Raw genomic sequence first — 14,597 nt, forward strand, 5'->3', positions numbered from 1 at the left:
GGCTGTGGACGTGACCCACTGGCTGGGCCAGGCTGCTCACCACACGCTGAAGTCAGTTCATGGGCCTCCCTGGCTCCCCTCCCCAAACTCAACCTCAAAACTGTGTTTATGGGAGGGAATTCAACCGAGTTGTGTCAGGGTGCAGAAAAGATGGTTCCTGCTGCTTCTTCAGCTGTGTCACCAAGAGGCAGTCACCCTGTGTGGCTCTGTATGCTCCACCTGTCTTGGCCTCGGACTCAGGGCTCAGCTGCACCATGGGAGGCCACACCTAGCCTCGGCCCTGGCTTCTTCCCACCCTCGGGCTGGGCTCGGGGACCCCATTCTAGAACTGGGAGTACAGACAGGGTCCTGTCCAGTCACCTAGGCCAGCCAGGCCTCGTGTCTGCCGCGTGTATCTGCCAGCACAGAGGGTCACTCCTGGTGGCCCGGTGTGCTGCACTGGCCACATCTACCAGCCGTGGGACCCAGCGGGAGGGATGGCCTGTGGTCAGAAAGCAAGGCACTGCCCCCGGCCCCTCATGGCTCCCTGCAGTACTGGTCGCGGTGACCCCACCCAGAGGTCTGCCCAGATCTCTCCCGAAGGAAAGGACTGGGGAGGGGAGTGGAGCTGAATACAAGCATTAACTGGGACAGAAGACCCTGAGCGTCCAGAGGTGCGGGGACAGCAGGCGATGGCAGAGGCTGCACTGCTGCTCTCAGATGGCTGTGGCCCCTGCTCTGAGGAAGAAGTTATCCTTGCAGAAATCGAGAGAACACTGGGTCAAGGTGAGAGACCCAGGTAAAGAGGGCTGGACACGCAATCCCACCTTGAAACAACAAACGGTGTTCCAACCTGAGGGAAACTTTCGCCAGGTATAGTTTGCTTGGAATTATTTTTAGTTAAGAATGGAGGGCGAGAAGCACTGGGACCCAGCCGCCTTTCACTGAGCTCCCCTCTGTGTGAGCAGTGCCCGGGGTTCGTGGGGAATCAGCTTGACTTCCAGAGGACTCCACTCCTTTTATTATTCATTTTGAGGCTTCAAGATGACATAGAAATCACAGTAAACAATAAAACCATTTCAAAAGGCACAGGGGAAAGGTGAGCCGAGACCAAGGCTGGAGCTGTCATATGGCCTGTGCATCATGCCTGGCTAGTGGTCAGTGAATGGCCCCGCCATGGACCCCTTGGGGCAGGGTCTGGAGTGGCCCCTGCCCCCAGAGGGGAAGGAGGCACACACAGCACAAAGCACAAAGCAGGTGAAGGCCCCAGACTCCTGAAGGCAGAGTCCAGCATGTCTGTCAGGTCACCTGCCAACCAGCCCCCAGTCAAAGGATGACCACTGGCCTCTCTGCCCCTTGAAACAAAGTACAACAAAAAACACCACAAAAACCCTCCCAACAGATGAGTCCCAAGGGTGCAAACCCAGGGGAGACGCTGCCCTGGAAAAAGTGAGAAGTGGCGAGAAGTGAGGCCATGCACCCCTCCCCTCCGGGCCTCGAACCCACGTTTCGTGGTCACGGCTTTGGTCTGTGGCGTGGGAGCCTTTGGGTGATTCACCTCGCACCAACCAGACAGCAGTGGTCTGTTTTACTTTTTAAATCTCACAACCACTCGCTTGGGACACTGAAGTATGCAGAGCAGAGCACCAGGGCGGAGGCGGCTGGACCCACAGCCCTGTCCAGCCTCTCAGACTTGACGCAGCATTTGCGGTGAGGGGGTGAAGGCAGAAACATTTACTCAGGCTCTGTACTGACAGTCACAGAACATCAAGAAGGAATTCAAGTTCAGGGTGACACCTGCCTCTCATGGCAGCCGGGGGGCCAGGGCTGCAGTCAGCACTCAGAGCCCCAACATCTCCACCTGAACCCCACTGGCTCCCACAGCCACACAGGAGGTGGTGGGTCATGTTTCCTGGTCTCAGGGAGCGGCTGTTTTTCCTCCTCAAGGCTGGAGGGAGTTGAGTCATGGGAGAGTCAGCCTGGAAGTGGCTGCAGCTGCAGAGGCATCACTCCACCCTGGGCCTGACTTGAGCATGGCACCCACCGTGGTCCAGGTTCACCAGCTGACCAGAGCACCCTGGCCTTAGTGGGGCTCAGGGCTCCTCCAGGGTCCCAGGCAGCTGTTTGATCTGGCGGCCTGGGACCACCCGCAGGGCGCCCCCAGCGGCCTGGTGCAGCTGGGTCTCCAGGGCGCTGCGGAGGTCGTTGACCTGCACGTCGGGCAGTGAGTTGAAGCTGATGATGACACCGTCCTTTGGGGCCAGCCCCGCCTCTGCCAGAGGAGCTACGTCCCGCCGTCTCCTCCGAAGGTCGGAGCCCACCTGGACTTTCAAATCCCGGTTGGGTTTGGCGTTGTCCGGCTTCTGATCTCCAGGGATGGCGGGTTTGGGCCCAAGCTCAGGGTCTGGCCTCTGCTTGGGCTCCTGTCCGGCGGTGTCCTCCCGGGGAGCAGGCACATGCTCCCTGCCGGGGGCCTCCTTCCTCATCTCCGCATGCCCACCCTGCTGCCCACCCTGTCCTCCAGCAGGGTCGGCCCAGTGTTCCGGCTGATGTAACACAACCTGGGCCTGGGGGGCTGCTACCCCCGACCTGCCTCCAGGTGCCCGGTCTCGGCTCGCTTGCTGGGACTTTACCTGAGGGGCCCCAATCGCTGCCCCTACCCCCGGCACATCTGCCTCCTGAGCGTCCGCACCAGCAGCTGCTACCTCCTTCCCGGGTTTCTTCTCCTCGTGGGCGCCTCCACCAAAAACATCCCGGCTCTGCCCTGGGACGTCCCCAACCCCACGCTGCTCTGGGCTCCCGGGCACCCTGGCAGGCTCTAGCACAGGGACCCGCTCTTGCACACCAGCGCCCTCAGCCTCAGGCACAGCGCCCTGCCGGCCTTCCTGTGGCTCTGCCGGAGCTGCCCAGGGCTCCGGGTCAGCACCGCCAGGAGGTGCAACTGGGGCTCTGCCCACTGCCCCCTCAGGCTCCTCCACGGAACGCTGGCTGTGCCCCTGGGCAGGAGCAAGGGGACGCCCAGGAGCGCCGGGCAGGACTTCCACAGGCTGCGGCGGGGGACGCTCCACCATCCCCGTGTCATGGACCTCCTGCTCCTTACCTCTGGGCGCGGCCACCCCCAGCTCAGGCTGTACGTCCGCTGCAAATGAAGTCAGGCACCCGTTTAGCCACAGAGATGAGCAGAAGCTACCGACGCAGTGACTAAATGAAGCCAGCTTGCCAGCAATCAAGGAATACAAACACCTGCTTAAATTCGCCCAGCAGGACTCTAGACCACAGAGCCACAGATCCAACGGGGATGGCGGGGCGGGGGGCGGGCAGGAGGAGGCAGGAGACTCTGGCTTTCATGCATTAAGGGACAATCCCTGGGCTTCCCTGGTGGCTCAGTGGTAAAGAATCCGCCTGCCAATGCAGGAGACATGGGTTCGATCCCTGATCTAGGAAGATCCCACGTGACTTGGAACAACTAAGCCCACCCACCACAAGGACTGAGCCCACATGCCGCAACGACTGCCAAGAGCCTGTGCTCTGCAACCAGAAGCCAGCACGCAGCAACGGGGGCAACCCGGCACTCTGCAGCGAGAGAAAGCCTGTGCAGCAATGAAGGCCCAGCACAGCCAGAATACATACATACATAAGCACAATTCTTTTTAAAAAAGTGACAACCCCTCTTCCCTGAGCAGGTGCAGCCACCGTCCCCAGCCTGCCCGGCCCCTCCCCCCCTCCCTCCCCCAGACTTGCCATCCTCGCCTTCCTGGCCATCCTGCCTCTGCTGATGGATCTCTTTATGCTGCTCTTCGATCACCGCGAGCAGCTTCTCCTGCTGGTCCAGGAGGCGCTTCTGCTGCACCTGCTGTTCCTTGATCACTTGCAATAATACGGCGTGGTCCAGCATCTCCGCCCGGCCGGCTTCTGGTGCAGAAAACACGAGGTCAGAGTCTGGGAGCTACAGAGGCGCTTGGCCTGGGCTGAGGGCAGTGTGATGCATGCAGGGAGGCCACGGGGGCCTGTGGGCCCCTCCCTTGGACGCCTCTTGGGCATTCCCCTCTACCCGGCTGAGCCAGCACCCACATGCCACAACCACAAATGACAAGTGATCTGGGCTGGTGACCCAAACTATCAACTATTCTAAAAAAGAAAACAGGTTTTTTTAAGAGTTTCCTCTAAGGTGAGAATTTTAAAGACAAACAGAACCATCTTCCGCTTCAGCAGCCACAAGGGCGGGGACCTCAATGAGGAGGCTGCACCAGTGCTCCCGCCAGCCCCACCTCCCCAGGGAAGCTGGCTGCAGCTGGCAGTGGAAGAGCACCAGGTGAGCTGGGAGCAGGCCAGCTGCAGCAGGTGCATGTAGGAAGGGCCCCCACAGACTGTCGATCAAGAAGAGGCCCTAAGGCTGGACACCTCGGGTGCAGAGAGCTCATAACACACTACAAACACGTCAGCACTGGGTCAGCTCTGGAGAGCTAGCAGTCCGGGCTTAAAGAACTTTCATAACACGTGTCGTTAAACATGAAGCTTTGAAAGATGATGTAACTGTACAGGTTGTCAGATGGAAAAGCTCGAATCTGAAGAAAGGAGAACATTTTGGGAGTGGCGAGAGTTAACACGCCAGTGAGGGCCCCACGTGCTGGGCACATGCAGGTGTGCCAGCCTGTCCTCCCCAACAGTGACCTGTGACCCTCCAGAACAGGGCAGGGTTGGCCTTCTCCCAAGGACTGCCATGGCTTCCCTCCAGAGGCCGGTGCCCATGAGGAACATGCTGAGGCTAAGCATGCGGAGGATGGGTCCCTAGGCTAGCCCGAGTGATCCAGCCCCCTGCTCCCTACCAGGCACACATCCAGACATCCTAAGGTGACCAAGATGCCTGCCTGAGAAAGCCTATGTTCCGTGGATCATCTCAGGGCTTCCCACACCCCCTTTAGACAGGGAAGGGCACAGCACCATCCCACAGAGCTCCAGACCACCTCCCTCGACCATGACCATGGTGCCACATCACCTGTCCCCAAGGGAGGGTTCCTAAAGAACAGGCCCCCTGACTCACTGGCTCCTCGGAGGACTAGCCCTAGCCCGAGGCTGGGGTGGGGGGAAGTGCACCATGTCCAGCCAGAGCAACATGGGACAGATAGGAAGCAGAGTGGAGGTGATAAGCTGAGCCCCCAGCCAGAGCTCCACGTGCAGCTGCTCAGCTCCCCAGGACCACAGGGACCAGGCTCACAGATGGGATGAGAGCTGCACAGATATTAACACACATGCAGAGCACATTCATACCAGGCCATGCACACGGCGGAAGTCACACGCAGGCCCCGGCCCATCTCTGGGGGTGCCCAGGTGCTTACAGGCTGCACCTGGCTGTCCGGTGGTGGCGCCCCACGGCAGAGCCGCAGTGGGGCTAAGGGGCACCAGGGCATGTGGACTAGAAGAGAGTGGGCTGGGGCATCAGGGGGACCCCACGTGAGGGGCTGCAGATGAGCCCAGTTGGGGGACAGACCATGTGTGGATCCCGGGCTCTGACTCACATGCCCCATGCAAGGCGCTACCGGACTCAGTGACCACACTGTCTGCTGTCTCATCTTTAAACCCCCACAGAAGCCTTCACTGTGATGCTCCTCCCGACTCCTACCTGCCACCATCTTTCTGATTTCAGCTGTGCATCCCATTGAGAAGCGTTTGGAGAAAGGCAGAATAGGAAACCATGAAAGTTCTTTTCAGAAAAGAAAAAGTCAAAGAATCAAACAGGATTAGGTAACAGATTTTAAGGACCAGGACCAGCAAAGAGACTGAAACCAAAGACAGTAACATGCGGAACTCCATGGCATCCGAGCTACAGGAAACCCTAGGACCCTCAGCTCTGCCTTCCTGGCCTCTGCGTGCAGAAGCTCAGCTGGCTTCCCGGGCCTGGTGCTCTGAGCCAGCTATCCCAAGGCTGCAGGATCTTCTGGGAAGCAGCTCGTGGAGCAGCAAGGCATGAGCATCCCATGAACCCACCTGAGTGCTGTACCATGATCCCCACGTACAGACCCAGACTCTCAGAGCACACAGTGAAACACCCAGGGGCCACTCTGTGGACACTGCTAGCAAATAGGGTGACCCCACAGGGGTTCAGGGTGGGGACCAAAGATACCAGGATGAATGATCATTTGCTGGGAGAGCTGCCACCACCTCCTTTAGTGCAAGGCAGTACCTGACCAGGTGGGGCTGTGAGGAGGGAGGCATCAAAAGCAGAGAGTGGGAAGCACCCCAAAATGGGCATAAAGGTCTGGAGGAGGATGCAGAGCAAGTTTTGGTTGCTGGAGAGAAAAGATAAAACGAGCTTTCGCTTTGGGACAGGTGCTGGGTCTTCACTGCAGGTGGGAACAAAGATCCCCACCGGGCCCCAGCTAAGACAGGGTGGGAGCTGCTGCCACGGTGGCAGGGGAGTGCTAAGACAGCAGTGAGTCACCGGCCCTCCCACCCTTGCTAACGCCCCCCACACCTGGCCAGCTTGTTGGAAATATTAACGTGTCTATTTTGAAATGAGATACAAAAACGGGAATAGAAAGTCACATGACAGTGACAGGTTGTTTTTTTTTAAAGGGGGAGAAAAGAAGATAACAACATTCCTGGGGAAGTGAAATGGAGGAGAGAAGGCTGTTAGTTGGCAAGGGAGCTATTTAAGATCTTTCCTCAGCAGGAAACTGGCAAGACAATGGGCTCCTGTGTCTCCTTCTGGGCCACACTCCGCTTCCAGAAGGAAGTGGCAGTATCTCCAGGCCTTGGGAGGATGCAGGGAGAAAGCAAAGGCCTTACCCTCCAGCTTGCTGCCAGCGTGCTCCCCGCCCTGTCCCTCCTCGGTCCTCTGCTCTCGAGGCTCTGCCTGTGGCGCTGCCCCCGGGCCTGGCTTCTCCTCCGGGAGGGGAGCCTTCCCACCTGCACACATGGCGAAGACTCAGGAGGCTTGCAGGCAAACTCAGAAGAAGATAGCGGGGGGACAAGAGGAGGCCAATATTTCCTAAAATCACCCTCCACATTGGCTCTCTCTCCCCGGTATTGTATATTCAATCTATGAGTACCAGGGAGGTAATAAAAAAAATATTTAACATCTCACAGGCTGGTGGGAGGGAGCCAGTGTCAACTACCTTCGTCAATTAGCATGCAGGGACCGTCCTCAGTAGCTCTGAGATGGCACTTAACAAGGAGCTACCCGTCAGGCCCGCGCCGCGCCCTGTGTGCGCCCAGACGTACAGGAGCAGCTCAGCACCTGCTGCTTACGGGTCTGGCGAGCAAGTGTGTGACAAATGTCAGAGAAGCTGCCAAGCGCCAGCAGCTGCATCAGGGCTGCGACACACACAAGCTCATCTCGCGAGAAGAGAAAGGCAGTGCGACAGAAGGGAGGATGGTCAGTGTCTCCTGCCGCGTCCCCAGCCTCCCCCGGCCCCGCGAGGAGGGAGCCCACACCCACCGGGCCCTTTGTTCTCCTCCGGCTTGCCCACGGCCCCCACGGCACGGCCAGGCAGTAGGGCGCTGTCTGCTCTGGCCCCTGCGCCTGCCACTGGGACGTCCTGCCCCTCAGGGAGCACTGCCTGGGGCCCTGGATGCACGCCCCTGTCGCCCAGCCCCAGGTCCTCCTTCACAGGCTCAATGGCTGGCTGATCATTTTCTTCTGGAACCTTCTGGGGATCTTTGGGAAGACCTCCCGCTGCCTCCAAAGCCTGTTCCTGTCTGGGTCTCTCTCGTCCTGAATCCAGCAGGGGTGGTACCATTTGACCCTTGCCCCCCAGGGCCCTTTCATCCACGTGTTTGGACGGACGCTCCTTCTCCAGTCCTTCTTGGTCTTGACCTTCATCCACTACCACCTTGTCGTGAGGCACAGGGGGTTCGTGGCGGTGGGCCTCACCCAGAGGTACTGCAACTCCTGGAAGGAGACACACGATGTTGGGGAGTGGGTAGGGTGGGGGGGGGGGGACTCAGCCTTCCCTCCCAGGGTGGCTTTCCCTCTCCAGGTCTGTGAACTGAGCTCTCATCCCAACCAACCACGTGACTGATGTCCAGCTGAGGTCCCGCCCCCATGGACACCGCCCCCACACCCCCACCCAGGCAGTTGTAGCACCTTGACCAGGGCGATCCAGCTGTGCCTCCTCCTGCTTCTCCTTGGCGTCTTCCCTTGGGGGCACATTCACGGGGCCCTTAATCTGGGCCTGCTCCACCTCATCTTTCTCATTTGGCAGCTTCGGCTTATCTCGGCCGTCCTCAGCCACGTCCACAATTGGATTCTGGCCTGTAAGCACGGCACAGATAATTGAGCGGTGTTTCCACATGGCTACACCGCCAATCAGCACAGCAACTGGGCGGTTTTCCCTGGATTGTAATCACATTTCCCAGTCGAATGGCAGAGCCTAAGCAGTTATTTTTTTTTCCTGTTCAATCATTAGCAGCTAACTAGCACAGAAAACTGTCATTTTTCATGTGTATTCATAACAAAAATATGTCAAAATGCAATTTACACCTAACTGGGTGCAGAAGAGCGACACCCCGCCTAAAGCTGGCCATCACCACCAGGTGGCAGCATGAACCCACCACTTGAAGCCTGGGGACAGTAAGGGCCCACATCGTCCCTCCTGGGGACAATCACCCTCCCCAAGCCCAACCAACCCCTTGCTGAAGGCCAAGGGGGAAGGGGAGGAGAGAAATGCTTAAGGAAAATGCCTATGGGAGGCTGATTTGCAATTCCCATCAAAAGGAAGGTGAGAAAGAGGCACAGCCCACAAAGCTGGCTCCCCACACATGCCTGTATCCCACAGGCCTCCTTATCCTCCGGGAAGCCCAACAGCTCAGTCACAGCAGGCCCTTAGGGAGAGGGCCACGAGGATGGCCAAAGTGGAGGCTCTTAGGAAATTCTCTCCATTAACAAAACCACTTTCTACCTATTAGGCAAAAGTGGCAGAAACTAAAACACTATGTGGGGAAAAAAGAGTCATTTCATCCCAGGCCTGAAGCAACCGCTTTCCGCCTTCAGAGCACAAGCTGCCTGCAAGAGGAGAGGCAGAACCCCCAGCAGTGGTGGGACCTCAAAGGGGCTCTGGGGGGACTCAAGACAGTCCTGTTCAGGTGGGCTTGCTCCCTCCCCAAAAGGAGGGGAAGGGACTGGGCTGACCTGGCATGCTCGCCGGGGGGTACCTGCAGCAGCTGAGGTTTAATGTCCAAAACAAAGTGGAGGGGGGACGGCACTGGGCAAGGAGTCAGACGCAGGATTCCACAGTTCAATCCAGAGGCTGATTTGAGTAAGTGTGTGGTATCTGCTCCACAGCACAGGTAACACCCCCGTCCCCAGCCCCCAGAGGCTCCTGGGGGTCAAAATCAAGAGGGGTTGTCCAGTGGATGACCAAGTTAAGACAGGGGGCCAGGAAGGGAAGGAAAACCACAACAAAGAATATCTCCATCATGTTGTAGAACCAAGTCAAACTCCATCCATCATCAGGCAAAGGAATGACCAGGGGCCTCGGGTGAATGAGGGGTGTGGGTAACACAGCGTGGCCACCCCACCCACAGCAGCCAGGCCTCGGGCACTTCACAGCTGTCCTCGGCAATAGACACAGTGCTTTCTAAAACGAACCACAGCTCCTCGTGGGAACAGTTTGCCAGCAATGCCTGTGGGCCACAGTAAAACTAACACCAAACTTCCTAATTAGCAACTGAAGAACAGCCCGCACTCACCCACAGTGGTCACCCCAGGGAAGGATGAAGGCCGGGCAGGGGCCTGGCCTGTTTCTCCCTCCAGAGGCAGCAGTGAATCAGAGGCAGTGGCCAGCAGAGGGCACCCCGGCCTGGAAGAGCCTCCTCTCAGCCTCAAGGTTGTGGCCTCAGCTCCCCAAAGTGGGCACCACGCAGGGAAACTCCATGTCTGCCTCAGTTCTTCTGGGCGGGGAAGCTTTCTCACCTGCCTGGACCCCTCCACACTCAGACCCTCCTGACGGTGCTTCTACCAGGAGCTCCTGAGAAGACAGGCCGACAGTCACTGGTCTAGTGTGGATACCAGGTGGTTCTGTGACTGGCTCAGGGAGACAGAGGGCCCAAGTTCAGTTCAGCTGCTCAGTCATGTCCGACTTTTTGCAACCCCATGGACTGCTGCACGCTAGGCCTCCCTGTACATCACCAACTCCCGGAGTTTACTCAAACTGATGTCCATCACGTCGGTGATGCCATCCAACCACCTCATCCTCTGTCGTCCCCTTCTCCTCCCACCTTCAATCTTTCCCAGCATCAGGATCTTTTCCAATGAGTCAGTTCTTCGCATCAGGTAGCCAAAGCATTGGAATTTCAGCTTCAACATCAGTCCTTCCAATGAATATTCAGGACTGATTTCCTTTAGGATGGACTGGTTGGATCTCTGTGCAGTCCAAGGGACTCTCAAGAGTCTTCTTCAACACCAGAGTTCAAAAGCATCAATTCTTCGGTGCTCAGACAGACAACCACAGTTTTGAAATCTGGGGACGTGCAGCCGTTTTTGGGTGTGACATCCAGAACAGGCCTGTCCACAGCAACGAGAATCTGCCTTCAAGGCTGCTTCCACCTCAGAAGACAGGGTCAGGGCCAGGGGCTCCTCTTCCTTGACTATCCCCAGCAGGACCCCGTTCTGAGTCTGGAGCATCTCTGTGTATCTTGTGATCAGTGAAGATGGAAGCAGTCCTCTGACTGCCAAGCACAAAAGTAAAGTGTCTCTTAAAATCACATTTGCATTCCACAGATGGAATCCCTGTTGATTGGAGGTAAATCCCAAGTTCAGGAGATGCAAGGGACCCCAGGGCCATGCAGAGAGCAGGAGTGGCCACCAACAGTCCTTTAAAAAGGCCAGGTGCTGCTTCTGAGTACCTTTCCTGACTACCTTCGAAGTGCCTGCCTCACTGCTGCCGTGAGAAGGTCTACTTGGGAATACCTGCTCTTCTTGACTTAGGCAGCAAAGGAAACCCTGTCTAGCACATTCTACTGGATGTGCAGGAATCCCAACAGGTCCCTGGACCCAAAGCCCCAGCTGGGTGGCTGGGTATCCCTGTCTGGCTCACTCGTCACACTCTCCTGCAGATGGGCACGTCTGCCCATGGGCAGCAGGTGGAGGGGGCGTGGGCCGGTCCCTCGGGGCTGAACATGGGAGGCAGCGCCCCTCCCTCCCCTGAGGAGTCCTTCTGGATTTGGCTGTGGCTGGCGTGGTTATCTTAGCGCCAGTGTGATGAGCTCACAGCTGTGTCTGACACACAGGCAGAAAAACTGAGAAGTCACGTGGCACAGGGGCGTTAACTGCTCCTTTTCGGTGGGGCACTGGGAGAGCTGCGAGGGCACCAAGGAGGAAGGCAGGCCTGCAGCCGGGCCTCCCCACAGGCACGCTGGCATCGGTCGCAGGCGGCCTGGATGCTTTCCTGCCCACGTACACCAGCACCTGGCACAGTAGCACAAGGGACGCGTCCTCAGAAGAGAAACTTAGGAAGGAGATGGGGGAGGGCGAGCTCCCACTCAGGCCTGTGACACCCTCTGCCAGCTGTGTCCCCGCACCAACATGGTGCTGCCCATGTCCCATGCCCGGCCTGGCCCTTCCCATTCTTTCCCACCCAGCAGAAGCAGGGCCGGGTCCCCACTGGGGAAACAGACAAGCGGTACAAGGTGTGTGGCCAAGGCAGTTCCCAACACCAAGACAAGCCATGGGCTGGGAGGGAGAGGAAGACAGGGGATGAGGCCACGCTCAGAGGAGGGGCTGAAGAGCATGACAAACTCCAAACCCCCTCGCCAGACCCTCAAGGGGGCCGTCAGCCTCACATTCATGGCCTTGTAGCCTTTCCTGAAGGCCTGCCCACCTCTTCTGTCCACACCAGGTGTGTCACAAGCCCTGCGCTTGCTGGGAGCGCCAGGCTGGGGGTGGCCAGGCCCGTGTGTCCCTAGCAGGGCGGGACTCCCCCAGTCCAACGGCCAGCTAGGGCTCTGGGGAAAGTTGGTACTGTTTCGGCCTCTTCAACATCAAAGAGACCAATAAACCTGCCTCACATGCTGATGGGCGGACGGCTGCAGGGCACGCGGCCCAGGCCCCACGGGCCCAGCTCTGCTTCAACGAGGCAACCCATCAATGACGGGGAGGCCGGGGGGCGAGAAACACGGAGACTTGAGTTAAACAAACGGCATGTGGTGCCGAGAGGGGCCTTGTGTTTGTTACAGACTTGTGGAAGAAATGGAAACCAGATGTGGCCGCGGCGGCTCCAGGTGAGCCCGGGGCCCGCCTCCACGACAGAATGCAGCTGCTCACGCCGGCAGTGGGCTGGAGGCCGCCCAGCACTGTGGGGACAGGCAGCCCGGTGCTGGCTGCATCAACTGATGCCGAGAAGCCCACTACCGGGCGGGCCAGCAGCCAGCTGAGAAGCGAAACCAGTGTCCGAGTCGCGTTTTGCTGGGGGCGTCCCCAAAGCACCTGGGGCCAGGACCCCTGGGGGTGAGGGACGCAGTGGGGCTGCTAACAGGGGTGGAGGGGCGCCATCTCCCTCCCTCCTCCAAGAGGCTTCTTCTGGTCCAAGTTACTGAATCCGTGCAACCACTGTGGGGACACCCAAGCAGCTTCTGACCACTCCAATTAATATCTCTGCTGAGTGCCGTTATCCCCAGGGGTCCTCTGTGCAGGGGACTCCCAAAGGGGGAGTCTTCGTGCTGGCCCTCACCATCCAAGGAAGGCAGAGGAGAGCATGCCCCATTACTCTGGGCTCAGGGATCCCCCAAAAGGGCCCCAGGAGAGACTGTTCTCCTGCAGGAAGTTGGTGTGGGGTGCGGTAACTGCAGGGGCTCTCAGCACAGACAGGTAAGGCTGGAACAGAGACGGCGACACGTCCAAGAGGCCTGAGCCTCCAGCCACAGGTGGCCCAGCGCTGCGAGCACCTTCCTTGGACACACCTGCCTGCCTGGACAGCCCTCGGGATCTTTCCTTCTGCCACTCACAGCAGGCAGGGAGGCCAGTACTCCCACCTGGGCTTGGCAGTCATCACCAGCCACAGGGATCTGGAAGCCACCAGCAGCCAGCGCTGCTGCTGCCACAGGGAAGGCCAGGTAGGCCGCAGGGAACAAAGATGAGGGGCATCACTGACTCGGTCCAAGAAAATCTGGCTTAAAATTTACATCCTTACAACAGGCAAACATGAGTGACACCCACAAGTTTACTTACCTGTTGGTGCTCTGAACAGGGGTGCAGGGAGGAGTTGAGATTTCTGCCCTGCTGCCTTCAGCCTGTCCCCTGCACGCAGGCGGCACATGCAGGTGGCTGCACACACGGCCCCCAGGAGCCCCCTCACCGCCCCCCATCACCCGGATAGGGCGGAGGCAGCTGGGCAGGTGAGACGGCCTGGAGAGTGATGACTGCATCCCCATGACCCGCGGCGACGCTGAGAAGGCTGCAGGCCTGTGTGCGTACCTGGGGGCCACGTACCTGGAAGCGGGGCTGCCTCTGCCTTCACCGCGCCCTCGGCCTCTCCAAGCCTACCGCCCAGGGCTTCCTTCGCCAAGTCCACGGGGGTCTCCTGGCTCACGGACAGGGTGGTGTGTGTGCTGATCACCAGGATGCCCAGGCCGACCCAGAGCACCACCTGGATGAGACAAATACCCCAAGAGCTAAAGGGGTCACGCAGTCCTGCTGCCCCATCCTTCCTATGGGTGGGGTACAGCCCACAGAGGCCCCAACCACACTGCCCACTAGATGATGGTCACTAACTCATCAATGTGACGGAATCATGGGCCACATCTGCAGGGGCCACACTGGCGATGGGGTTGGGGGGCAGGGCGGGGCATGAGGGGGGCGTGAGTGTGACACGAGGGGCCTGCTAGCTAGAGAGACTCAGGCCCAACGGCCAGGCATCCTGGCGAGCCTGGTGGCCACATCTGCCCGCACCTACTGCTGCAGAGATTGGGCCCCTTGATGGTTTCCACCAGACAGCAAAAATCTCAGGGCACTGACCCAACTTAAAGTGGGCTCTGGTTTGTCCCACCCCCTCACCCAGTAGAGGGTCCAGGCCACTGGCCGCCCGGCTACCAATGATTAGTCCCAAGATCACCCAGCAGGCTAGACACGCCTGCAGCTGCAGGGCACAGACGGGGAGGCTGTGAGGACGTGGCTCCTCGCCCCCTCCGGCCCACTGGTGCCCACTGGTGCTACCCGGCAAGCTGAGCTGGATGCGCTGCTGCCCGGCGAGGGGCCTTGTCCCCAGCCCGTCCCCCCATGATGGCCCCGAGGCTGAGCATAGGCGTTGCCCTCAGAGACTCAGGACAGGAACCCCTCGTGCTGTGACGCCGTCTGCCCTGGAGCTCCGGCACACGAGAGGCCCACCGGCGCTCTCCGTGTGACTTCTGCTGTCACAGCAGTGGGCGCAGCTCGTTCTGCCCTGCCTAGCCTGGCCCACCTTCCTCTTCCCTGGGAGGAGTAACTCCTGGTTCCTCGGAGGAGAGCCATGAGGCAGCCTGCCCAAAGAGCCAGGGGACACCGCCACCCACCTCCACACACTCTGAGCCAGAGCTCAAACCTTTCCTGAAAGTCACGTTGACTCTTTTAAAAATATATCAGTTCAAAAGAACTGGTGAGACTTTCCCAGGCTCAACACAACTGCAAAAGAAAGATTTTTGACTGG

The 14,597-nt window shown here is 58.9% G+C and overlaps 1 protein-coding gene across 8 annotated transcripts in view; it reads right to left on the reverse strand.

Annotated features, from left to right (window-relative positions):
- Positions 1-982: 982 nt before the first annotated feature.
- Positions 983-14,597, reverse strand: part of SLC38A10 (solute carrier family 38 member 10) — a 40,798-nt gene continuing 27,183 nt past the window's right edge. The window contains exons 11-17 of one of the 8 annotated variants that reach the window (XM_020875708.2): positions 13,406-13,562; positions 8,066-8,233; positions 7,418-7,870; positions 6,766-6,885; positions 5,600-5,623; positions 3,721-3,891; positions 983-3,118 (exon numbers count right to left, since the gene is read on the reverse strand). In XM_020875708.2, coding sequence (XP_020731367.2) covers positions 2,073-3,118; positions 3,721-3,891; positions 5,600-5,623; positions 6,766-6,885; positions 7,418-7,870; positions 8,066-8,233; positions 13,406-13,562 — 2,139 coding nt within the window. In that variant the 3' untranslated portion in view covers positions 983-2,072. Of the gene's footprint in view, positions 3,119-3,720; positions 3,892-5,599; positions 5,624-6,765; positions 6,886-7,417; positions 7,871-8,065; positions 8,234-13,390; positions 13,563-14,597 lie in introns of all 8 variants that reach the window. The other 7 variants (XM_070479711.1, XM_020875707.2, XM_020875711.2 and 4 more) reach the window with 7 other exon arrangements.

This window comes from Odocoileus virginianus, chromosome 17 (genome assembly GCF_023699985.2).
Source record: "Odocoileus virginianus isolate 20LAN1187 ecotype Illinois chromosome 17, Ovbor_1.2, whole genome shotgun sequence".
Lineage (NCBI taxonomy): Eukaryota > Metazoa > Chordata > Mammalia > Artiodactyla > Cervidae > Odocoileus > Odocoileus virginianus.